This window comes from Crocodylus siamensis, chromosome 4 (assembly GCF_052110815.1).
Source record: "Crocodylus siamensis isolate JL-2025a chromosome 4, ASM5211081v1, whole genome shotgun sequence".
NCBI lineage: Eukaryota > Metazoa > Chordata > Crocodylia > Crocodylidae > Crocodylus > Crocodylus siamensis.
This window is the reverse complement of record NC_143398.1, coordinates 22099609-22124759: the sequence shown is the minus strand read 5'-3', so window position 1 is coordinate 22124759 and position 25151 is coordinate 22099609. Positions and strand designations below refer to the sequence as shown.

The 25151-nt window shown below is 42.2% G+C and overlaps 1 protein-coding gene across 7 annotated transcripts in view; it reads left to right on the top strand.

The window, feature by feature from the left end:
- PHTF2 (putative homeodomain transcription factor 2) overlaps positions 1-25151 on the top strand; it is a 154154-nt gene that overhangs the window by 61636 nt on the left and 67367 nt on the right. For 5 of the 7 annotated variants that reach the window (XM_090041918.1, XM_090041919.1, XM_090041921.1 and 2 more), the window contains 2 exons: positions 14539-14608; positions 22277-22435. In XM_090041918.1, the coding sequence (XP_089898044.1) occupies positions 14539-14608; positions 22277-22435 (229 nt within the window). Of the gene's footprint in view, positions 1-1362; positions 1415-14538; positions 14609-22276; positions 22436-25151 lie in introns of those variants that run through there. The other 2 variants (XM_090041920.1, XM_090041923.1) reach the window with 2 other exon arrangements.

Sequence of the window (25151 nt, the reverse complement as noted above, 5' to 3'; positions counted from 1 at the left end):
CCCACTGCCCACATCCTTCCAGGTCTCTAATGAGCCATCCACCACCACTCTCTGGGTGTGGCCCTCCAGCCAATTGGCAACCCATCTGACTGTGTAGGCATTGACACCACAGTCTCCTAAATTTTTAATGAGTAGGGTGAGAGACAGTGTCAAAAGCCTTCCTAAAGTCCAGAAAGACTGTCTACCTGACACCTGCATCAAAGGATCTTGTGACCTGGTCATGGAAAGCCACCAGGTTGGTCTTACAGGACCTGCCTCTAAAGAACCCATGTTGATTGCCCTTAAGCATACACTCCCCTGCTTACCCCTTGCAGATGTGCACCTGGATAATTTTCTCAAAGAGCTTCTCCAGGACCGAGGTAAGACTAACAGGCCTGTAATTCCCTGGGTCCTCCTTCCTCCTTTTTTTGAAAATGGGGACCACATTGGCCCTTTTTCCAGTCCTCTGGCACCTCACCGGAGCACTACAAGTGCTCATAAAGCTGTGCCAGGGGTCCCGCAATGACCTCTGCTAATTCCTTCAGTACTTTGGGGTGAAGATTGTCAGGACCTACTGACTTGAACACATCCAGTCCCTCCAGAAGTTCCCTGACTAGGTTCTCTCTGACCCTAGGCCTGGCTGTGCCTCCCCTGGGACCATCGGGGATCCTGGTTGGGGAGATGACCCGGTCCCTGCTCAGAAAAATGATGGCAAAGAAATTGTTAAATAGGTTAGCTTTGTTATTTGGTGAGACCACAAGATTTCCTAGAGTGTCCTGGAGAGGCCTTACGTTACCCGGAAATGTCTTTTTACCCGCTATCCTTGATCCGGGTTGCTAGTCCCAGTTCCACCTCCGCCTTGGCCTTCCTAAAAGCTCCCCTGCATCCCCGAGCAACAGAGGTATAGTCCTCCCTGGTGATGGCCCCTCCCCTCCATTGGGTGTACGCCTCCTGTCTAGCTAGGAGACGTTCCCAGATGCTTTTGGTGAGCCATGGGGGCTTTTGAGCACTCTTGCCCCCTTTTGATCCATGTTGAGAGCAAACAGCTGTTCAGGGCAGCGTCACGTGTGGTGAATGAGAATAGGAACTGACTGATGTGTGAAAAAGCAGAATTTTTGCTTTTTATCAAGAAAAACTTTCCACTCGCCCTTTTGCTGCGCTAAAATTATAAGCAATGAGGAAGGTATAAATATGTCTTTTTTTAACTCTACTAATATTGTAATTTATTATAATTATCATTATGACTTCTACAACTACAGACTGTACCTCAACATTTTTTTGTAATTTTTACATCTCTATCTGCATTTCTTGTGGGTTTTGAAGCCAAAATTGTTATGATTATACTGGTTTTTCTGACTTTGGGGGTGATTTTTTTTTTTTCAGACAAATTGAATATTGAGTTGTATAATGACTTTGCTGTAAAATGAATCATTATGTAAGTATATAAAGTTTATACTACAAACTACCGTTTTAAAAGTAAGTTTTACAGTTAATATGTATTTTTTTTTTTTTATTTTGCTATAAAATGTTTCTAGAAACAGGAGCACAACGATTTGCGTGCGTATGGTAAATATAAATAAACCTTTTGTTTGTTTGTTTGTTTTACGTCAGTAGTTTAAAATACCTGGCATTATTACTAGATATTGATTGTCAGATTGGTATTGGCCAATTTATAGCTGGTTAAGAATCAGCTGTGTGTATGGGCCAAGAAAATCTTTATTCGTGCACCCCTATTCCTTTTGTCAGGATCCTAAACTCAATCATGTTGTGGTCACTGCTGCCCAATTCACCAGGCACTACTACATTCCCTACCAATTCTTCCCTGTTTGTGAACAGCAGGCCAAGAAGAGCATGGCTCTTAATAGGTTTCTCCAACACTTGCACCAGGAAGTTGTTTCCAACACTCCCAAAAAGTTCCTGGATTGCCTGCGCATTGCTGTATTGTCCTCCCTGCACATGTCAGGGTGATTGAAGTCCCCCAGGAGAACCAGGGCCTGTGATTAGGAAACTTCTACTAGCTGTTTGAAGAAAGCTTCATCTGCTTCGTTCTCCTGGTCTGATGGGCTATAGTAGACGCCCACCATGACACACCCCTGTTGCTGTCCCTGCTAGCCCTTAATCCAGAGAGGTCTATTCAAGAGGTCTATTTCCAGTTTCATACTGGAACTCTGAGCAGTCATACAACTCTTTCACATACAGTTCATCTCCTTCTCCTCTTCTCCCCTGCCTGTTCTTCCTGAGCAGTTTGTACCCATCCATGAGAATACTCAGCTCATGTGAGTTATCCCACTACTAATGCCTCCATGCTTTGGAGCTGGAACTTGACATTTTGCAAGTTAACCTGATGCTAAGGATGCCTCTTACGGTTTTTTTCCATGTGGAGAGGGCACATACAAATCTTAATAGTTTTAAGCCTTCAAAACCATATTGCATGTGCTCAGTAGAGGACATAAATGTAGAAGGGTGGGGAATTATTGAGAGAAATGAGTGGAAGGAGTTGTAAGAATTACAAGATGGGGGAGGGCAGAAGGGAGCAGTTGCTGGAGAAGTGGGAGTAGTTGAAACCAGTAGGATGGGGGGTGGGGTGTGAGGTAGTATATGGGAACATTGTGTAGGAGCAGAGGGCGAAGTGGATGTGGTTGGTTGAGGTCTTAAGGGATTTCGTAGGGGAAGAAATCTCACTGTAGAACACATTTCCATCTAGGTCTTGATTTGAACTATGGAGTCATAATTCTTCAAATTCCTCTGCTGTTGCTTGTGAAAGTAACTGACCTGATCCACATGTTCAGCCAGCCTACTACTGATACCAGTTATTCATAGATTTCTAGGGTCAGAAGGGACTTATTAGATCATCAAGTCTGACCCTCTGCTCTGGGCAGGAAAGAGCTCTAGTGTCCAGTAACCCCAGCCAGGTACTTGTCTAATTTCCTTTTAAACATCTGCAAGGTAGGGGAAAGCATCACCTCCCTTGGAAGCCCATTCCATATTTTGGCAGTCCTCACCATAAAGAATGTCTTCCTGATGTCCAATGTAAATCTGCTCTCCTTCAGTTTATGGCCATTGTTCCTGGTAACTCCAAGGGGCACCCTGTTAAACAGAGTATTCCTTATTTCCTGCTGCCCCTCCCCCCCAAAAATGAGTTTGTAGACAGCCACAAGATCACCTCTCAGGCTTCTCTTGCAGAGGCTGAAGAGATTCAGGTCCCTCAATCTGTCTTCATAGGATCTTACCTGCAGGCCCTCAACCATATGAGTAGCCTCCTCTGAACCTTTTCCAGGTTATCCACATCCCTCTTGAAGTGTGGTTCCCAAAACTGGATGCAGTACTCCAGCTGTGACCTCACCAATGCCGCATAGAGGGGAAGTATCACCTCTCTAGACCTGCTTGTGGGAATGAGTGAGGTTAGCCTTACTTACGACCTCATCACATTGGTAACTCATGTTCATTTTTGCATCAACCATGACTGCGAGATCCCTTTCCACTGCTGTGCTGCTTAGAATAGTACTTCCCAGTCTATAGGTGTATCAGTGATTCTTTATTCCCAGGTGCAGCACTTATCTTTGTTAAATTGCATCCTATTCTGTCTGCCCACTTCCCAGTCTGTCCAAATCTGCCTGAGTTCGCTCTCATAGAATCAATCACAGAATCAATGAGTCAGAAGGGACTCATTGACAGGTCATCTAGTCCGACCCCCTGCCATGCGCAGGAAGGAGCACTGGGGTGGCAGGGTCCTCTTGCGGTGACTGAAGAGATTCAGGTCCCTCAGCCTCTCATAGGGCTGGCCACGGGGGCCCCCCAACCATACGAGTGGCCTCCTCTGGACCCTCTCCATGTTGTCCACATCCTTCTTGAAGTGCGGCGCCCAGAACTGGACACTACTCCAGTTGCGGCCTGACCAGCGCTGCATAGAGGGGGAGCAAGACCTCTCTGGACCTGTTAGTGATGCCCCTGTTGATGCGGGACAGGGTGTGGTTGGCTCTGCCTATTGCTTCATCGCACTGGTGACTCATATTCATCCTGGAATCGATCCTGACTCCAAGATCCTTCTCTGCCTCTGTGCTGCTGAGAGGGTCAGCCCCTAACCTATAACCATAAAGCTGGTTCCCTCTCCCCAGGTGCAGTACCCTGCACTTGTCCTTGTTGAACCGCATCCTGTTCAGATCCACCCACTTCTCTAACCTATCCAGGTCTGCCTGGATGCAGTCCCTGCCTGTCGGTGTATTCACTTTACCCCACAGCTTGGTGTCATCAGCGAACTTGAACAGGGTGCTCTCCACACCCTCGTCCAGGTTGCTAATGAAGACATTGAACAGCACCGGCCCAAGGACCAAGCCCTGGGGGACTCTGCTTCCAGGTCGACATTGACCCGTCCACCACCACCCTCTGGGTGTGCCCCTGGAGCTAGTTTGCCACCCACGTGACCGTGCATTCGTCAATGCCGCAGTCCCTTAGCTTGCCCACCAGAATTGGGTGGGACACTGTTGAAGGCCTTCTGGAAGTCCAAGAAGACGACATCAAATCCTCCTTCACATCTAAGCTCTTTGTTACCTGGTCATACAAAGAGACCAAGTTAGGTAGGATCGGCCTGGTACGAACCCGTGTTTGTTACCCCTCAACATCACTTCCCCTGCAGGCCCTTGATCATTTTTTTCAAAGACCTTCCCCAGTATAGCAGTGAGGCTGACTGGCCTGTAGTTGCCAGGCTCTTCCTTCCTCCCCTTCTTGAAAATAGGGACCACATTGGCCCTTTTCCAGTCCTCAGGGACTTGGTCCAAGCACTAGGAGTCTTCAAACAGCTGTGCCAATGGCTCCGCAATGACACCAGCCAATTCCCTCAGCACCCGTGGATGAAGGTCATCCGGGCGCGCCGACTTGGACACATCTAAGCCCTCCAGGTAATCCTTAACTAGGTCTGGACTAACAGTCGGGGGACTCGCGTCTTTCCTGGGCCTCTCTACGCTGTCACCCGAGAGCACCCCATTGTCATCAGACAGGAACATGGAGACAAAGAACTTGTTGAGGAGTTCTGCCTTCTCTCGCGCATCCGTCACCAACTGCTCTGCTCTGCCCTGCCCTGCCCTGCCCTGCACTGCCCCGCCCCGTAGGGGTCCAGTGTTACCCCCAGACTTCTTGCTGCCTAGACTACTTCTTGCTACCTTCTTCTCTCTACTCTTTTACTGTGTTTACTGTACCCCATAGTTTGGTGTTGTCTGTGAATTTGGACAGAGTGCTTTCTACACCCTCATCCAAATCACTGATGAAGATATTGACCAGTATTGGTCCAAGGACAGAGCCTTGGGGGATACCACTGGCCACATCTCTGCAGGTAGAAACTGACCCAACCACCACCACTCTGGTTGCATCTCATGAGCCAGTTTTCCACCCACCTGACTGAAAAAATTCACATCAGAGCTACTTAGTTTATTTGTAAGAATTGGGTGCAACACTGTGTTGAAAGCCTTTTTAAAATCCAAGTAAATAACATCTACCTCTACTGCTGCATCTATGCACTTTGTGATCTGGTCATAAAAACAAACCAGGTTAGTCGGGCAGCATCTGCCTGCTATAAACCCATGCTGGTTGCCCCTTAGCATTGTATTACCTGCTGGCCCGCCACAAATGTGATCCTTCCTGGTTTTTTGGTTTTTGTTTTTTTTTCCTAAAGTCTTGCCAAGAATTGAGGTGAGGCTAACTGGCCTATAATTACCCAGGTCCTCCTTCTACCCCTTTTTAAAAATAGGGACCACATCAGCCCTTTTCCAGTCCCCTGGGCCCTGTCCTGAGAACCACGAGTGCTCAGTTATTACAGCAGATCATAGAATCATAGAAGTCGGGTTGGAAGGGACCTTGTAGATCTTCAAGTCCAACCCCCCGCCTGGGCGGGAGAAAAGACTGGACTCAAATGAGTCCAGCCAGGTAGTCATCAGGCCTCTTCTTAAAGATCCCCAGGGTAGGAGCCAGCACCACTTCCCTAGGAAGTTGGTTCCAGCTCCTAGCTGCCCCAACTGTGAAGTAGTTCTTGCGGATGTCTAATCTAAATCTACTCTCTAATAACTTGTGTCCATTGTTCCTTGTCATGCCAGGGGTGCTAGGGGAAACAGTGTCACCCCTAAACCCTTCTAATCCCCCCTAGTGAGTTTATAGACAGTCACCAGGTCCCCCCTCAGCCTTCTCTTGTGAAGGCTGAACAGGTTTAGGTCCTGCAGTCTTTCAGTGTAGGGTCTGCCCTGTTGTCCCCGGATCATGTGGGTGGCCCTCCTCTGGACCCTTTCAATGTTGTCCACATCCCTCCTGAAATGGGGCGCACAGAACTGGATGCAGTACTCCAGCTGTGGCCTGACCAGCGTCGCATAGAGGGGGAGGATCATCTCCCTGGCTCTACTTGAGATGCACCTGTGGATGCATGACAAGGTCCGGTTAGCCCTGCCAACTGTGACTTCGCGTTGTTGGCCCATGTTCATCTTGGAGTCAATAATGACTCCAAGATCCCTTTCTGCCTCCGTGCTCTCAAGAAGGGAGTTTCCCATTCTGTAAGTGTGCTGCTGGTTACTACTGCCCAAGTGCAGCACCCTGCACTTGCCAGTATTGAAGCGCATCCTGTTTATGTCAGCCCACTCCTGTAACCTATCCAGGTCTTGTTGGAGTCTTTCCCTCCCTGCTAGCGTGCTCGCCTCACCCCAAATTTTGGTATCATCAGCGAATTTAAACAGGTTGCAATTCACCCCGTCCTCCAAATCGCTGATGAAGAAATTGAACAGCGCAGGCCCCAGATCAGTCGTAGCGGTTTGAAGTATGTATTTAAAAGTGCAGCTCCCAAAGTTAAAGTCACTATGGTTCCACATGATGGCATTTCTGCTTTTTCCTTTAAAAGTGTAGGATCTGACTTCTTAAATATCTGTTAAATGCACACTACAGTTACAAAGTCAAGCTTGGAAATGCAGGACATCATTATTTGTGAAACTTTTCTTGCTTGCTCCTTTTTGTTTATGCTTAATTTTACATAATTTTGTAGTATTTTTTTTCTCTAGGATTCTCTCCTCATTTAATGCATTGGATTAAAATTACTCTGGGAATGAATCAAAGTTGTTTAGTGTATGAGTCTGTTGTCTGTAGGATACTACCTCAGTTGTTATTCAAGCTGGCAAGGGATTGTAAACTATGTTCAAATCTAACAGATTCTTTCTGTATATCAGTGGTCACCAGCTGGTTGATTGGTAACTACTGATACACAGTGGTGCTGCTGCCCCGTCCTGAGCGCCCCCCCCCCAAAGACTTAAGGGCTGGAGGCTGGCTGGTGCAGGGGAGGGAGGGCTTCAGCTGGGGGCTGGAAGGCTATGCATGGGCTGTTCCTGTCGGGCCTGGCCTATGCACTCAGCAGTGGTGCTGGGAACTGGGGTTGGGGAGGTTATGGTCCCCTGGGGCCCTGCTCCCAGCGCTGCGCTACAGCCGCTTGGCCTGAGCACAGCCTGGCTGGGAACAACCTCACCCCATGCCCCCTGGATGAGCCACTTGTGGCTCCATTGCCTTCCCTGCCCTGTCCTGCTCTGGCTGTGCAGGGCTTGCCCCTCCTCACCACTGTTGTGGGGTGTGGGGGGAGCAGATCAATGTCCCAGATGTGAGGGAGGGAGTGGAGCTAGGGGCCACCTCCCCCCTTGCAGACTTACCTGGGGGGGGGGGGGGGGGAGAGATCTTTGGTTCCTTTTAAATTCCAAAAGTGATCTCTGACCTAAAGAGGTTGCAGACTAGCACTGCTGTATATCATTTTGAAGAGCTATTCTACCTATCCATGCAGTTAGGCTTTTGTCATTTCAGTCTTTGTTACAGTAACACCCTTTTTGCTGCCCATGATGACAGCAGTCTTGTCCTGTTCACATATATCCAGAATGCTGTTGCAAAGGTTTCCACTTTTTTTGCCGTGTGGCTTCCCTTCCTTTATCATAGCCAATCCAAGCTATTTTTTTTCACTTTTTAAGTACTTCATGGTCTATCTCTTCCATACTCATTTCTTATTCGGTAGAGGTTTTGGCATCTAGCTCTGTTTAATGCACAATACCAGTCTTTTATCATGTACTTGTAAGGTCTTTAAACACTTTCCTGTGCTGCGTCCCAAAAAGCTTTGCCTTGATTTATATAAAATCTTTATCAACTATTAGATTGATGTATTGAGACAATTACCTTTATCCTGGGTTGTAAATTTACAAATGTATCCATCTATTGTCCTTTGTCTTACAACTGGACTGGAAGCTTTACGAATGGAACCATGCCACTGGCTATTTATTTTTCTTAGGGGTGAGGATGCAGCTGTTAGAAGACTAGGGTCTGCCCAGTTTATACCACAGTGGGATCCTGGTTCATCACTGTGGCTCCTAGATGCTATTGTGAGAGAGTGCTTATGCTAAGCAAGGCCTAGCATTAAAAAAAATGCACTAAAACTCCCAGAATGCTTCAAGGAGGTTGAGGAGTCAGCAATTGACATTCTGGTAATCACTTTCTGACCCTTAGATGAAAATACTGAACTTCTGACCTTTAAACAAATGATAAAAATAGCAGACATGCCGCTTACACTGTTAAGAATAGGAAACTGCATGGCTAAACCGCAGTGACGACCCCCCCCCCCCGCATATTATGTCAGTTTTGACATTTTAACCCTGCAAAACCCAGCAAAACATATAGATGAATAATGTATTTAGGTTATAGAAAATTAGCATAAGAAATATAAAGGTCATTAAGAATTAACATAAGAAGCGTAATAATTATAATACAAAGCGTATCACCTGATATTATAATATAGATAGGTTAACTAAATAACCAATAGAAGTAAAAATTAGAAATGCATATGTATAAGTGTTATCATATATAACTAATAGTAAAGTTATGTTAGATGCCTCGCTTCCACCATGGGGACAGTTTTGTATCTTTTGCCTAAAAAAAGATAAGGGACTCCTTTTAAATGAGCTGTTGACCAGTTCTGAGACTACTGAATCAGGCAGCCGCACCTAGCCTCCAGGTTAGAGAGCAAGGGCTTGATTTGGGAACCTCGTGAACCAACAGACCTCCTTTAGTTTATGACTTTGTGAAACAATAAAGTTTTAAATTGAACAGGTCTGAGCCTGTGCTTAATTCAGTCCTATATAATTTGGCATCAAGCTCCCACAGCTACAGTAATAAAAAAATAATTGCAGATTGAGAAATGGTGGCCATATTTATGTAACTGGAAACATGGAATGTCACTTTAAAGAATTACAGAATGCTGGAAAAGTCATTTAAAATACATTTTGGGGGTTTTGTTTTGTTTTTGTTTTTTACAGTTGTCGCTGGGTGTATGTTTTGTAATTTCTGGAAGCTTAGTGGAGAGGTATTAAGCTTGTATTGGTCTCTAGTCAGGCAGAAAGTGAGGCAGGCTGGCAACATAAAAACTAGCTGGTTTAGAGAGTCCTGTTTGAAATAGGTTGTTGCTCACAAAAGCCAAAAAAGAGTTTTGACTCCTTTATATTTTTAATCTCTCTGTGCCTCTGTTCCTCATGTAACAAAGTGCTGACAGTATCACCTGTTCTTGTAGGGATACTTTTGTGTTTAGGACTTCCATCTTTTCTGCAGGTTAGATGACCTACTTTATCATTTTCCAAGGGACTTGCTGCTCCCTGGATAGTCCTGACAAAGTTAATTAGGATCTGCTGCAAGGAAGCTTGCAGGTAAAAGCTAAAATTCTTTGTTTAATAAGGTCTACTTCTTGCTTAGCCAATTCTGGACAAAGTGAAGCCAAGCCTGTAAGGTTGAGGTTTCCAGGGCTACAGGTTTGGATTTTGTTATACACTTCCTTAAAGCATCACTCTTCAAATGTTATAGCATAAAAAAATGCAAGTTCAAACATGGAGAGCGCTCAAACTGATGATTCGGAGAGGAATCTTGAGAGGCAAAAAAATGGGAGACACTGCCTTTCACGGTTCTCTGCCTTTCCCTTTCTAGCGCTCTGTTTCACTGTTGTTTCAGTCTTATGTCTTGTCTTTGTAGGTTCCAGGTCTCCATTCCTACCCTTTTTGCGTTGGTATAACTGCAGAAACCAGGCATCTGTGCTAGAACCCAAAACTGTGTGCTTGCCTGTTTGGTGGATTGCTATGGCTTAAATGAAGTTATGTTTATCCAGGAATATGTTTTGAGCTGGAACACAGCATGCCTTAATCCTAGTAGTATGTAGAGGGTACTCATATTTCTCTGAATCTTTACAGTATTTTAAACTATAAATCATCAGTGCAGAGAGTAGAGATTTTAGAGAGGGTAATAGACTTTCTTTGATTCATCTCTTTGTATATAGCCAGAAGTCTACATAGCCTGGTATAAGATGAGGATACAAAGCAGAAATTGGTGGATACTGTTTGCTGTTTGCATGTGATGTTGCAGGAGCATAAAGAAAGAAAAAGATGCAGTTGGGAACCTGAAGCTGTTCAGCGTTTTTTGGGTTTTTTAAAATCAGAATGATGTGTGATTCTGACATGGAAGGAGACTTCATAAAAACCAGTGCATCTCAATGGTTCACATGTCAAATGTGCTTCCTTATAGTTGAAATGACTGTTTTTACAGCTACATTTGTTTGTATTTATAATCAAGGTTTTTAGTTGATATGGAGTTTTTAATTTGTGGGTTATGCTGTGACATCTGTGCCATGTTATTACCTTAATATGCAATGTGAATGTACACCAGTAGCTTACTGTGGTTTAATTTAGGAGTGTTAACACCTTTAGTTGATTAGGTTTAATTTTCCTGAGTGTGCCTGCATAGACACAATCTTAAAATAAGGTCATTGATCAATTAAGGGAGAGTCAACAGAAAACTTTCAGACAGTTTAACTATTAATATCTAGGACATTTTAGCTAATTTGTTGAGTATTCTATAAGAATATTGCAAGTAATGGAACAATTAATTACAAATATTTTTGAAATCTGCATATCTTTTGCTGTATAATGTAGCTTTGACACGTTACTTTCTATATAAAATCTAACATGCTCATTTATACAGTACACGTTATAGAGCTAGTGTTAGACTACAAGAAATCTTATGCCTTCAAACTCGTGAGGCTTCCACAGGATTTCCTGATAACTGTTCAAGGCAATGATATGCATCTTGAAAACTAAGATGTCAATTTTTGAAAGCCAGACCATGAAAAAATACTTTGTTCTAATGTTTATACTTGTACAATTTTTTAATTTCTTGTTCAGGATTTCACAGGAAGCTGCAGGTAGTTCTGTAACTTAAGGTTCCGATTTTCCGCTCAGGTATAAGATGCCAATTTGCAATCCAGTTATTTGGATAAAAGAAGTTATTTGGAGCTTTATATTCCAAATTCTTTGAAGAACTTAATGGTTCTTGAATTTTTACATGCAACTAATTTCCAATAGTTGCTGTGTTGTAACATCTTTAAATTGCAATATCCATTTTTAGATTTGTTCTGTGATGTTGCTTTATTTTAATTTTTCCCTCTTCTGTAAACTTTGATAGAAATCAGTAGTGACAACATCGTATTTCATTGAATTGTAACCAGTATTTCTCAAAATTTGAGCATAACAAATGTAAATTATCATTTTAAGTTACATGTAGGAAAACATCTTATGCATCCTTGTTTCATAAGAACTGAATTTGCCAGTTGTAGCGTTACAGTAATCAATTATCAATGGCATTTTTTCTTCCGTAACTTTGATGATATGAACTGAACACTGTTTTTTAAAAAGTACATGTTTTCCATTTCATTTGTAAAAGGAATGTAGACATTTTACAAGCCAACTGCATTTTATTTAGCAAGATCATTTTGATACTGATAAGAGACGATATTAAAGCCTATCCTCACCAATTTGGTTTTTCTTGATGGCAGCATGTTGGGCCCTCGCAGTAATTTTTAACATGCCACATGTGAAAAATGAGAAGCAAACCGCCTGAAAAATATTCCACATTAAATCTAAGAGCTCATTGGCTGCTCCCATGCTGACCAGTTGAAAGCCACACGATGCAGGGCTGCATCTTGCAACTTCCAGTTTGTCGGCGTGTAGGGGTCATCAGTGTGCACTGGGGCATAAAGCCAGACAATGCAGCTGGATACCAGCGCACTGTGGAAAGTGTGGCATCAAGGCCCAGTTCCTGTGCATGCAGTCATGCTAGGACAGGGGTGGGCAGTGATTTGAGCTGACAGGTCACATAGGGAGTTTTGCTGAGCTGTTGTGGGCTGGGTCAGCACCCCTCCAATTAAAACACCTGCAATTATCTGAGTAATTTAAGCAGTTGTTTCATTCAGGAGTAAATTTATTCAGTTCAGCTTCCACTTACTGTATGATAGTATCAAGTAGTTATTGTGGATAACCTTGTCTGTGGCAAGTCTTATTTCCTCCTTTGTTTTGTTCAATGTAATGTATGCATTCACAAAAATACGTTTTGTTCAGTGTAATGTAGCCACAAGAATAGTTGAGGAATTGCAGAAACGTAGGGCTAGAAGGGACCTCAGGGGGTTGTCTAGTCTAATGCTCTGCTCAAAGCAGGATTATCCCTGTCTAAATTGTTCTAGTCGGGTATGTACACATGGAGACGATAGCACGTTATTGTTGTATCTGGTATTTAGCTTAGGCTCTTCTGCTTCTTTCCAATACCTGAAGAAGGGCACTTGATGTAATACCTCTCCCAAATATACAGTTAGTTGAATAAAAGATATTACCAAGGAAACCTTGCTTTTCATGTAATCCCTTCTAGACAAGTGTTTGTCTAACTTGTATTTAAAAAATAAAGATGGTGATTCCTCAACCCCTGTATGTAGTCTATTCTAGTGCTTGATCACCCTTGTAGTGAGAAAGTTCTTCCTAATAGTGAACCTAAATTTCCCATGCTGCAATTTCTTTTCTCTTCTCCTCTTCAGACTAAATAAGCAGATAAATCCTATCTGGCTTTCCTAATAAATCATGTTACCTCTAATAATTGTTATTGCTCTACACTGGACTCTTTCTAATTTGTCCACGTCTTTTTTTGAAGTGTGATTCCCAAAACTGAATAAAGTACTTCCAGGTATAGCCTCAGCAGTGCTTATTTAGAGAATAATCTTTTCCCTGGACTTGCAAGCAACACTTCTGTTAATACAGCCTAGTATCCTATTAGCTTTTTTTGCAACTGGAGCATAATGCTGTCTCATATTCAACTCACAGTCCAGTATAATTCCCAAGTCCTTTTCTGCAGTACTTTAGCCTAACCTGTCATTCCCCAGTCTGTATTTATGCATGTGGTTGTTGTGTCTCAAGTGCAGTGCATTATTTATTTAATTATACTTTGAACTAATCAGTTCTGAATTTCATTTGATTATTTTTGGTCCAGTTTATCAAAATCATTCTGATTCCTAATCCTACCCTCTAGGGTGCCTGCAGTTCCAACCGGCTTGATGCCATTCACAGATTTGCAAAGCATTCATTCAGTTCCTTCCTTCAAATTGTTAATAAAGATGTTAAAACAATGCCAAACCCATTGGAGACCCCTGGGGAACCCTACTTGGTATATCCTCTGAGTTAGACATTTTACCATTGATGGCTACTCTTTGAGCATAAAAGTGTTCAAGTTCAACTATCACTTATCTTATGTGATAGCTCCTTAGTGAGGGAAAGTAACTGTTATTGCAGTGGAGAGGAGAAAAGACCTACTTTTTTCCAACACAGCTTTAATGGATGATGATTTTGGTCACTCTTCTGGAAAAGTCAGTAGGGATTTAGCACCACTAACAAGGGGGCTGACCCTGACTGATGCAGAGATCAGCAACACTGGCCAGTAGTGGGGAGCCTAGGTGGGAGGTGGGTGGGTATTAGGACTCAGCTGGGTGTGATGTGGTAAAAGACCCTCTCTGGAGCCTGTCTGCCTGATTATGGTGTGGCACAGTGCCGGGAGGGCCTCCAGCTGCTGAATGCCTCTGAAGGCATGGCTCCCTGGGCAAGGTCCCAAGGTACATCCATGGGCCATAAGTTGCCAATCCCCAGACTTTGCACAGCCCAATGGTAGTTTGCTTTATTTTAGCTGTTACTCTTGAGAATGAAACAGTATCTAATATACACATTTGCAGTTGAGTCTATTCAGGGAGAAAAGTGGTTTCAGAGTTTCATGTAAGGATGATATATGGTAGTAAACCTCAATGCAAGTATGTTTCTAATTCTGGGAGGTGTGTGTATGCTTCATTTACGTAAGCAAAGTATGTGAATGTTAGGTGCTCTACTTTTAGGCACTTCCGGATAGAAATTGATTAGTTTTTAGTGTATTATCTTCATATAAAGTACATTTACACTATTTTGGCTTTACTTGACCAAGTTTTTGTTTTCTTATTACTTTTGTTCCTTAGAACATTATATACCTTAATTTTCAAATTATGAATTTGGTACTTTAATGTTTTTAAATAAACAGCAACATTTATTTTAAAAGATTTTAAAAATTGATTAAGTACAATTACTGAACCCATTCCCTTTTTTTTATTATTATTATTATTTTTTTTTTAATTTGTAATTACTTGTAACTTGTGTGTAATTATATTCTGAAATTCTTTACGTATTTCAGGGTTTGAGGAACAAACCAAAGAAAACCGGACATGTGAAGCCAGATCTCATAGATGTTGACCTTGTAAGAGGTAGGAAAATGCTGAATTCGTCATTTATACAACCTGTGGAAGGCGATTTTTTGTCAAATTGCCTCCTTCCTGATAGCCTCATAACAGAAGAGTGGATGGACTGTGAACTATAGAGATGATACCTGTAGAAAAAACCAAAAAAGAAGTTGTTTTCTTAACACCTGGCTTAAAGATTAGCGAGTCCAATTACTCTGATCTTACATTTAATTTATCCTGTAGCTCTCTTGTTCCTCTAGTCTTGAGAGAAATAAATGCTTAGCTAGCTAAGGAGCAATATTATTGTTGTTTTAACACTGGTTTTCAGTAGGTGCCATTACTAAATGCTTCAGAGGAAAATTGAAGGAATTCTAGGAACACTTTCAGCCTATAATCTGAGAGTGTTTTTAGAAGCCATAGTAGTTAAAAGAAGAAATCCAACCACACTCTTAACAAAAGATTACGTTTAGCAAACTGGAGCACAAATCTTGTTTGGCTGCTGCTTCTGGAATTCCAAATCCATATGCACACTACCAGTAAGTTCACATAAGCATATAGCTCACCAGTTGCACTTTACTCTTAATCCCTAAAGCTCACAGTCCTGAAGGGGAGGGTTTTACATTCTTTTCCAGTAAGCAACTTTAATTTATTTTAGAAGTGTTTCAGTGCTTGTCTCCATGTGAATTCCACTGGAGGTTGCACTTAAGCAGAGAATTTTTGTCAACACTGTCAGTTTAGTCCATGCCTAAAGTGCAAGACTGCCTGCTTTTCCAGTTCTTTAGTTTAGTTTGAGAGAGTATATCAGTGTTCACAGCATCATTTCTGTTAGTGATTAGCTAGTTTGTTGTGTAAATTTGTATGGCATATAGATGTTTAGAGTAGTTTAGGATATCATTGTGTGGTTCAGAATAAGCATGTCTTCTTCCCACTCTGTTATCTTTGCAAATGTACGCAGGGAGTTATGCAAGTGTTGATGGTTTTATGGACTGTAAGGGATGTACATCTCCCTGAAAAACAACCCCCCCCCAAAAACAAACAAACAAACAAACCCCAAACAAACAACAAACCACCCCAACAACAACAAACCTCAAAACATTCAGTTCTAGGAGGGGAGAGTTGGATTCTTGCTCCATGGACCCACATACATTGAGCTTGGGAAATCAATGAGTGTGGTTTAATTTTGGCCTTGATTGGTTCCAAGGTTGCTTGCCTTAAATTTCCAACAAAGGAGTTGGGTTCAGAGGGGGAGAGTTGGTGAGGGGGATGTCTAAATGTACTCTAAATCAGTGGTTCTCAATCTTATAGACTCAAGGCACCCCTTGGAAAATGCCAGGTCTTAGTTTTAACTTGCCTTTTGAATACAAAAAATAATAAAGCAATCCTGTTGCAAAGAGCTCAGGCCACAAGTCAGAATGCTTTTTAATACTATGAATTCCCTTTATCAAATCTCTGGGTTTATCTTATGAATCATATTTCTGCACCTAACAGTATTAATATTGTGAGGCACCCTACAGCACCCTTGAAAGAGGATCTCAGGGCACGCCAGGATGCCATAGCACCCTAGTTGAGGGTCATGGCTCTAAGAGTTCAGATTTTCCAAGTCCTCCTCTTAGTAGTCAAAATATGTGCTTTTCCCTCAAACTCTGAGACTGCATGCTAGCTCATGGCTGGAACTCAACAGTCAAACTACCAAATCTTAGGTTACGTGGTGAAGTGATCCAAGTGCTTTGTATTCAGTGATTGAGTATGGAACAGAGTGCATCTATTTTGCCTATGGTCTTGAACTATGCTTAGTACCAGCAGACTTGATATTTTCACTTGAACCTGAATCCCCACTGATCTGTGTGGAATTTAAACTATTTACTAAGACATAAGACTAAATCTCATCAGCACTATATTCACCTTTGGTACTGTCCAGAAGCTAGGGTATACCTCAGTCCAGTGACTCTCGGCCTTTTTAGATTCACCCTCAGAAAATGCCAACTCTTAGATTTCACTCATTTTTTACCGTGGATAAATAATAGATTTCTTCTGTGGCAAAGAACTTAAAAAGACCACAACAGGTCAGAATGGTTTTGGTACTGGATTCTTATTTGAAATCCCTGAGTTTTCCTTGTGAATCATGTGTAGGTGTTTGCACACCTAACAGTGCTAATGATCTGGCACCCCACAGCATCTTTTTAAAGCATCTCGCAGCATCCCAGAGTGCTATAGCAACCTGGTTGAGAGTCACTGCCTCAGTCTGCCCCCATATTTATGGCTACATTCCCTGACTCAGAGGTTTCATTATTCTTCTGATTCTTTAGATCAGGCCAGATATGGTCTTACAGGACTTATTGCAGGCTAGATTTGGACCATAGAAAACTCTATTTTAATTTACAGTGCTGGCCTTACTGACACAGTGGCTCTGGCTGCTGTTGGGGTTAATGTCATCACCACTTGCCCCACTACCAGATTCCTGGTTTCGTAGGCCAGATGATTCATCTCTGCAGGCTGGATCCAGTGTACAGACTGTGTTTGAGACGCCTGCTTTAAATAGTAGGAATGAATCACATGATTACTGGGTCTGTTTCCCTGAAGTTAGCTTACAAAGGAACATCTAGGATGCCAGAGCATTCCAGCCTCAGGAATTACGAAAGTGTCCTTGTGCTTTTCTCCCTGGAAATTATTCTGTTTTTCATATAAGCATACTGAGACCCTGAAATCTGTAAATAAGATGTACAGGAAAGGATATATGTGATGGCAATTTTTTTTTTAAACCAAAAACCGTCTCTGGCTTACTCAATGGGAGCAAAAGTATAAGGCTAGGAACTAGCCTGGAGAGCTAATTCAGCTCCTGTCATCCCCCTTTACCAGCCTGTTTTTCATATCCTGTTGACTTAAACCTTGCAGGAATTAGTGAAAAGATAGAAAATTCATTCCAATTGCATTAAAAGAAGTACAGGAAAATTACGAAGTTCTTTGTCCTTTCAGTTAATGAAACTCAACCTGAAATGACTGTGACAGACTCATGCCCCTGTTATCTCCACTTTCAAGAGGATAGTAAAATGTATTATGGTTCTATAGATGAAGAGAATATTTATGTCTTCTCTTTATGATAAATCCCCATGCTGTGATAGCTAGGGCTGTGCAAAGCTTTGGTTGCTGATTTAATTTGGCGGCCGAATCTCCGACTCGAATCAGGAGACCCTTTAATTTCACCAAATCGAATCGGAACCCTCCGAATCTATTTAGAGAGATTCAATGATTCGGACATAGACACAGCTTTATAAGTTTTTTTCTACATACGTCAAGGTACCAGGTGGCTCATGAATGCTGAGATGGTGGGGTGGTTGGAGTGTCTCACGGGAGTGCGGAGGGTCCCCAGCATTCTTGGCAGCAGATCTGGGAGTGGACTGGAATCACTTCCAGTCCACTTCCAGGTCCTTCATGGAGCACACAGGGAGTCCCCTGCCCCGCAGCACAGTGACTGGTGCCTCCTGGGTCTGGGGGTGGGGCACTGATTCAGCTGAATCGAATCAGGACATTGATCTGAATCAACTAAGCAAATCACTGTCCAGTGAATCGGGCCAAATCCAAATTGAATATGGCCTGCTTCACGCCCCCCTAATAATTATCAGCTAAAGGTCTAGACTGTATCTTTGAGAAACAGCACCCTTTGATAAAGATGCTGAGCTGTTAGTTATTTTTCAGTAAAAGAATCAGGAAGCCTTCAGTTTCATATTTGAAGCTACTTGGCACCCTGTATTGCAAAATACTTTTTTATTGACTGATTTTAGTGATAAACTGTCTTAAAAGGGAGTGGGAGGGAAGAGTTCAAGCACAAATATAGGAAGTTATTGGCAAACATTCACTGCATGCAACATTGGACAAAAGCAGTTACTACCTCATTGATTTTTGACAGCTGCTACAGCCATGTAATATTTTTAATGGCTTCAATATTCAATATAAAGGAGGTTCAAATTACTCTGATGGATGAAACATTTTAATACAACCACAGTCTAACTTTTTTGGAGCATTTTTGGGAAGGATGGCACATAAACTACCTAAATAAACATATTTTTATAAATATATAAATCTAAGTGTATTTATAATAATACATTTATTATATTATTAATTTACTTTATAAATAATACATAAACTTAATAACTTCAGTTGCAACTTTTTGAGCCTTTTTTGGTAAGGGTAGCATATAAATAAAACTAACTTGTAATCAGGAGACACCCTGAAGTTTTTAAAAATACTTCAAATGAAACATGACATGCAATAGTCTTACCTCGATCCTAGGGAAGCTGTTTGAGAAAATTATGTTGGCACACATCCAGGAGGGGCCAGCAGGGGACTGCATGCTTAGGGGCAACCAACATGGGTTCATCAGTGGCAGGTCCTGTCAGACCAACCTGGTGGCCTTTTACGATCAGATCATTAGATGCAGGGGTAGCAGTGGATATAGTCTTCCTGGACTTCCAGAAGACTTTTGACACTGTCTCTCACCCTGTTCTCATTAAGAAACTGGGGGGCTGTGGTGTCAATGCCCACACAGTCAATTGGGTCGCCAACTGGCTGGAGGGCTGCACCCAGAGGGTGGTAGTGGATGGGTCCTTCTCAACTTGGAAGGACATGGGCAGTGGGGTTCCGCAGGGCTCGCTCCTCGGGCCCACACTGTTCAACATCTTGATCAGTGATTTGGATGAGGGGGTAAAAAGCACCCTGTTCAAATTTGCTGATGACACTAAGATGTTGGGGGACGTGGGCACACTGGAAGGGTGCAACAGGCTACAATCAGACCTAGACAGGTAACAAGGGTGGGTGGACGAGAATAGGATGGGTTTCAACACAGACAAGTGCAAAGTGATGCACCTCCGGAGGAACAACCAGCACCATACCTACAGGTTAGGGAACTCCCCTCTTGTCAGCATGGAGGTGGAAAGGGATCTGGGGGTCATCATTGACACCAAGATGAACGTGGGCCGGCAGTGCGGGGAGGCAGTCAGGAAGGCCAACCGCACCTTGTCATGCATCCACAGATGCATCTCAAGCAGGTCCAAAGAGGTGATCCTCCCCCTCTATGCGGCACTGGTCAGGCCGCATCTGGAGTATTGTGTCCAGTTCTGGGCGCCACACTTCAAGAGGGATGTCGACAGCATGGAGAGGGTCCAGAGGAGGGCCACTCGTATGATCAGAGGGCAACAGGGCAGGCCCTATGAGGAGAGGCTACGGGACCTGAACCTGTTCAGCCTCCACAAAAGAAGGCTGAGGGGGGGATCTTGTGGCCTGTTATAAACTAGTCAGAGGGGATCAGCAGGCATTGGGGGAGTCACTGTTCCCCCGAGCACTGCCAGGAGTGACCAGGAATAACAGTCACAAGCTGGCAGAGGGTAGGTTTAGGTTAGATATCAGGAGGCGCTACTTCACTGTCAGGGCGGCTAGGATCTGGAACCGACATCCAAGAGAAGTGGTCCTGGCTCCTATCCTGGGGGTGTTTAAGAGGAGGTTAGATGAACATCTTGCTGGGGTCATTTGACCCCAGTACTCTTTCCTGCCATGGCAGGGGGTCGGACTAGATGATCTGCTCAGGTCCCTTCCGACCCTAGAAACTATGAAACTATGAATACCATGTTATGTCATACAAACTGAAATATGAGATTTACTGTTCTTAATTGCTGTGTAATGGGCATCGAGCTACCATTTATTTATTTGTCCAAATAGCAAATGAATAGCTGGCAATACAGACTTGCAGTAGGAATATCCTTGGAAATAATGCAGAGACATAGCAGGGCAGCTTCACACCCTGGGCAGTGGCTGCACATGGGGCAATGCCAGCTGCCACGGTACAGGCGATGGCAGTGTGTCCAGTTGCCTCTGCTGTGGCTGCTATTTTTGGTCTCTCTCAAGGTAATACCCAAGGCTGCTGCTCTAGTTACACCCCCTTCCCCTTCCTGCTTAGTTATGCTACTGCTAGAATTGGTTGAATTTATGGTCATATTGTGTGAAAGTCCTTCATAGATTTAAGCCCAAATTCTCAAAGACATTTTGGGGCATAATTTGTTTTTGATTTTGATGGGATTAAACACCTAGATTAAGTTAGGATCAGGATCTGAATATGTCAGATATCATCTTTCAATTTATATTTGTCCCATAATCAGTTCAGCTGTGACCTGTTTAGTCTGTACACATGGATTCAGCCATACCTGGCTCAAGAGGCTCTTCAGCTGTGGAGCTCTTACCCAAGGCAGGCTTGCTAGTTGCTGTCTGTCCTCTTATAAGAAAAGAGGGCAGGGGATATTTCTGGTTTTGTCATTTTTGTAATCATTTTTCAGTGATTCGGTGACCTGTGAGGAGCATATGTTGGCATTTACTTCGGAGTGGTTGTTTTTGTCCTTTGCCAGTTCCTTTTGTTGAAATGGTGTGCACATAAATTGCTTTTTTGTGTTTATGATTTGGATTAATTCTAGTTGTACAGCTCTTCATAATTCTTATTAAATGATTTTTAAATAAATTTTCATTTTTTAAAATAAATTTTCAATAAGCTCATTTTTTTTTTTAGAACAAGAATCAGTAAAATCATACTTTTACTTTTCTGTGTTAAATATGAACAAAAATGTTTTCAAAATGTACTGCAACTATATTAAGATTATCAACCTATTAAGCACCCATAATATTACTTGTAACTATATCCTATTTCAGAAGATGTAGGATAGACCAGATTAGGTAAAATCTAATAACGTTAATCTGTTTTTGCATTGGGAGTGTTTTATTGATAGGTCTTGAATTAATCCACTGGGTTAGATAGTGTAATTACTTGTTCAAAGGAAGTTAGTTTCATCCCCATTGTATAGATGTATATATTATTGTAGCCTTCAAAAAGTGCATTTAATGTCATTGTTGGGGGGAAAAACACAGTGGAAAACTATTTTAAAGTACAGCAGGCTTTGCAGATGTAAGAAATTAACTTTTTTGGTAAACGTTAAAAATAAAAAGCTACTTTCTTTCAAGGAAAGTCCTTTGTATGAGTAAATACATAAGCTATGATGAATATAATTCAAGGAAGTAAGATAATTTATTAACCGCTAAAATAATACAGCCACTTAATTATGTGCTCTTAGGAAAATCTTGAAGGGCTGGTCTATAATTTTAAGATTAAAAGAGTAGTTCTTAAGTGGGAGTGAGTGGAGTATTTTTTGTTCCCAATATCAGTATAGAAGATATAAGCATGTATTTCCCTGTAGCAACCAGTATATGTATGTGTTTATGTATATATGTGTATATGTATGTATGTATATATTTGTGTGTGTGTGTATATTTGCTTGTTTGTTTTGCTTTTGATTTTTAAGATTAACAAAGAGAACTGTCTGTTCAGGTCTGAAAAAAATTACTGGATATCTGTTGCCTAGTGTTTGAAGCTTATTCAGTAGAGGTAAATTTGAAAAATAAGGTGGGAATCTATAGAAACCAGGTTAAAAGCTGTTACGCTGGAGGAAAACCAAGCCCTGCCATATCTAGCTTTCTCCAGGAAATTGTCCTTGAACCAAACTTTTAAGGGCTTCATATTTTGTATCTGCAATCTGCGGGGTTCTCTAATATGTGCATCCATGTTGATGTGAGACAGAGCATTGTGATTTGAATTTTATTCAAATGGCAAAAAAACCAGGGTAAGTGTCAGCAAAAATAATTTTTTTCTTTTAATTTTAGGATCTGCCTTTGCTAAAGCAAAGCCTGAAAGCCCTTGGACCTCTCTGACCCGAAAAGGAATTGTTAGAGTTGTTTTCTTTCCATTCTTCTACAGGTGGTGGCTACAAGTGACATCAAAGGTCATCTTTTTCTGGCTGCTTGTTCTTTACCTTCTCCAAGGTACAGTTGGATGACAGGATCAAATGAGCACAAACATTTTGTTTTGATTGTTTTGAAATAATTGTATCTTTTCAGTTTTAAGTGAACTAGACCAGATTCAATATATTATGTGGTCCTAATGATGCACTTTTCAATTTGCACAGCTCTCTAATTAGATCAGGCCTCTGCAGCTAGTGGCCCGAATGATGGCCCGTAGGGGTTTTCAGTGCAGCTGCCAGAGCTGTGTTGGCACAGCTCCAGAACACAAAACGCTGCCACTGCTTGCACGCTGGGGAATTTTGGGTGTTTGGTTGCCGGTGGCAACTCAAATCAGCAAAGGGGTAACGCTTGGGAACAACAGCAGCATTCACTCCCTGAGCTCCTGTGCTGTGCCAGCACAGTATCTCTGGCTGCCTTGCTGACGAGCTGCTTCCACACCACTGGAGGCAAATTGTCCAGCCTGTGCGAGGTCCCACAACTTATATCTGGCCTGTGGGGCCAGATGAGTTGGACAGCCCTGCATTATAGAAGGGGTGCCATCAGAGGATCCCCTCAAGTCCTTGCAAAGGGCATAGTTCTGTCATCTCTATTATGATATTATTTCTGTACATCTCAACGCTTCTCTGAACGTGTAGGGAATGTCTGCTTCCAGTTTGCTAGAGAATTGCTTCCTGATGACTCAATTGTAGTTCCACTTTCCAGAACTACGTCCTTTAATTCTATTACTTCTCAGGACCCATTTCTCATTTACTGCACGTGCTGTATGTTACAACTGGCTAGTTTTTTAAATTCTCATTTGGCAAGAGATGCCAGATATAACTGATTGCAAATCCTTAAATCACAGTGCAGTACTAAATCAGAATTTCTTACTTGTTGTGAGGTTTTCTATGGCACATACCACTTTTGGTTTTGTGTGCTTCATAAATATTAATATGTTTTTCCTTTACTGCAGCAATTTTGACCTCAGATGATCTCATGTCCCTGTCAGATATGGAGAACCAAGACACAGAGATAATAATGGTCATCATAGCCAGAAGTGTCTGCTAATTTTAAGTGTCCAACTTCAAGATGCAAAGCTCCTGATTTTTTTTTCAGGTTGCTAACTTCCAGAGGAAGTTTTGAAATCAGTCAATAAATTAAGTGCTAATGAGTCTTTAGAACTGGATGGCATTCACGAGGGAGTTCTGAAGGAACTCAAAGGTGAAATTGGAAAACTGCTGGCTGTAATAATAACCTATTATCACAGATGACCTGTGTGCCAGAAATGTTCAGATTCTAGAAATATAGGCATCTTAAGCATAAAATAACTGCAGATCTGATCAGTGCAAGTGGAAAAGATCATTTGAAAATGCTAATAGTACTCTTCAACTGAATATGGGAAATGGAATCTACCTAGGAACCATGTGGTGTGGTGGGGGGAGGGGAAGAATAACTATAAAACATTTAAAAAGGGGAATTTAAACAACACAGGCAACTGGAATGTGATCATACTGCTGTCAGTCCCAGGCAAACTTGTCTCTAGAATTTATTTTGAACAGAATCTGCACTGTTACTAGCAGTCTGGTTTTCACCCCACCCTTTTTTTCTTGGTCATATTTTCATGCTTTATTATATTATTAAACAGAACAATGAATGGAGCTACCAGTGGTCTGAAATTTCATTGACTTTCTGAAGCTCTTTGCTTCAGAGGGTTTCAGAAACAAGGAGGTTTCTGATATATACTGGAAATCTACAGACTCCCCTGCAATATTTATCCAGTTTTTCTTGAATCTTTATCTAGGTCCTGCGTGCGCTTGGATCTCCAACCAGAAATCAAATGATTATTTTAGATTTAACCCTGGAATGAAATAAACATGTTCTGTTATAATTTGGTATTGTTATTGCAATTGGAACTGACTTCTGCCACAGAAACTGGAATTCCACAAGTAAAGGGATTATTGCAGATCTTGACTTTACAGTATCACCAGCCTTCTGCATACACTGATAAATTAAGTGAATCCAATACTGTAGTTAGAACTGCTAAATAAATTAGGTCTTATAATTCAGCAAATAAAATTGAAGGTTAAGAAAAGCAGTATGACCTTAGATTATTATCTTCTCCTAAAAGCCTTAGGTACTGCTGATGGGTTTAGTTGACTAGATAACACCTTTCATAACCCCCCCCCCGTTACACAACAGGTCTGACATCAGAAGCAATCCTCTCTTTCTGCAGTCTTCTATGTGGTTCACTTTCCCTTCATCCTCTACAACAGATAAGGCGAAGGGCTTAAAGGCAAAAGTCATATTTACTAAACAACCCTGAATCAATTGTAGAAAATTAAGTTTAGAAGGGACCTCAGAAGAGGTTATCTAGTCCAGTCTCCTGCTGACCCAGGCCTTAGAAACCTCCAAGGATGGAGATTTCACCACCTCTCTAAGCCAGGGGTTCCAAACCTTTTTATGCTGCGGACTGGTAAAGTGTGGACTGGAAGTGACCATGGACTGACAAACCACGGACCAGAAGTGACCGGCATACTGTGGGCAGACAGCCAACACTTTTTTATACTTAGTATAATCCTTCGTTGCCTGGTACCAGGCAGCAGCCCAGGGGTTGAGAACCCCTGCTTTAGGTAACTCATTCCAGTGCTTCGCCACCCTCCTAGTGAGAGAGCTTTTTTCCTAATATCCAATCTAAGCTTCCCTTGCTGCAACTTGAGTCCACTGCTGCTTGTTCTGTCTTCTGCCACCACTGAGCACA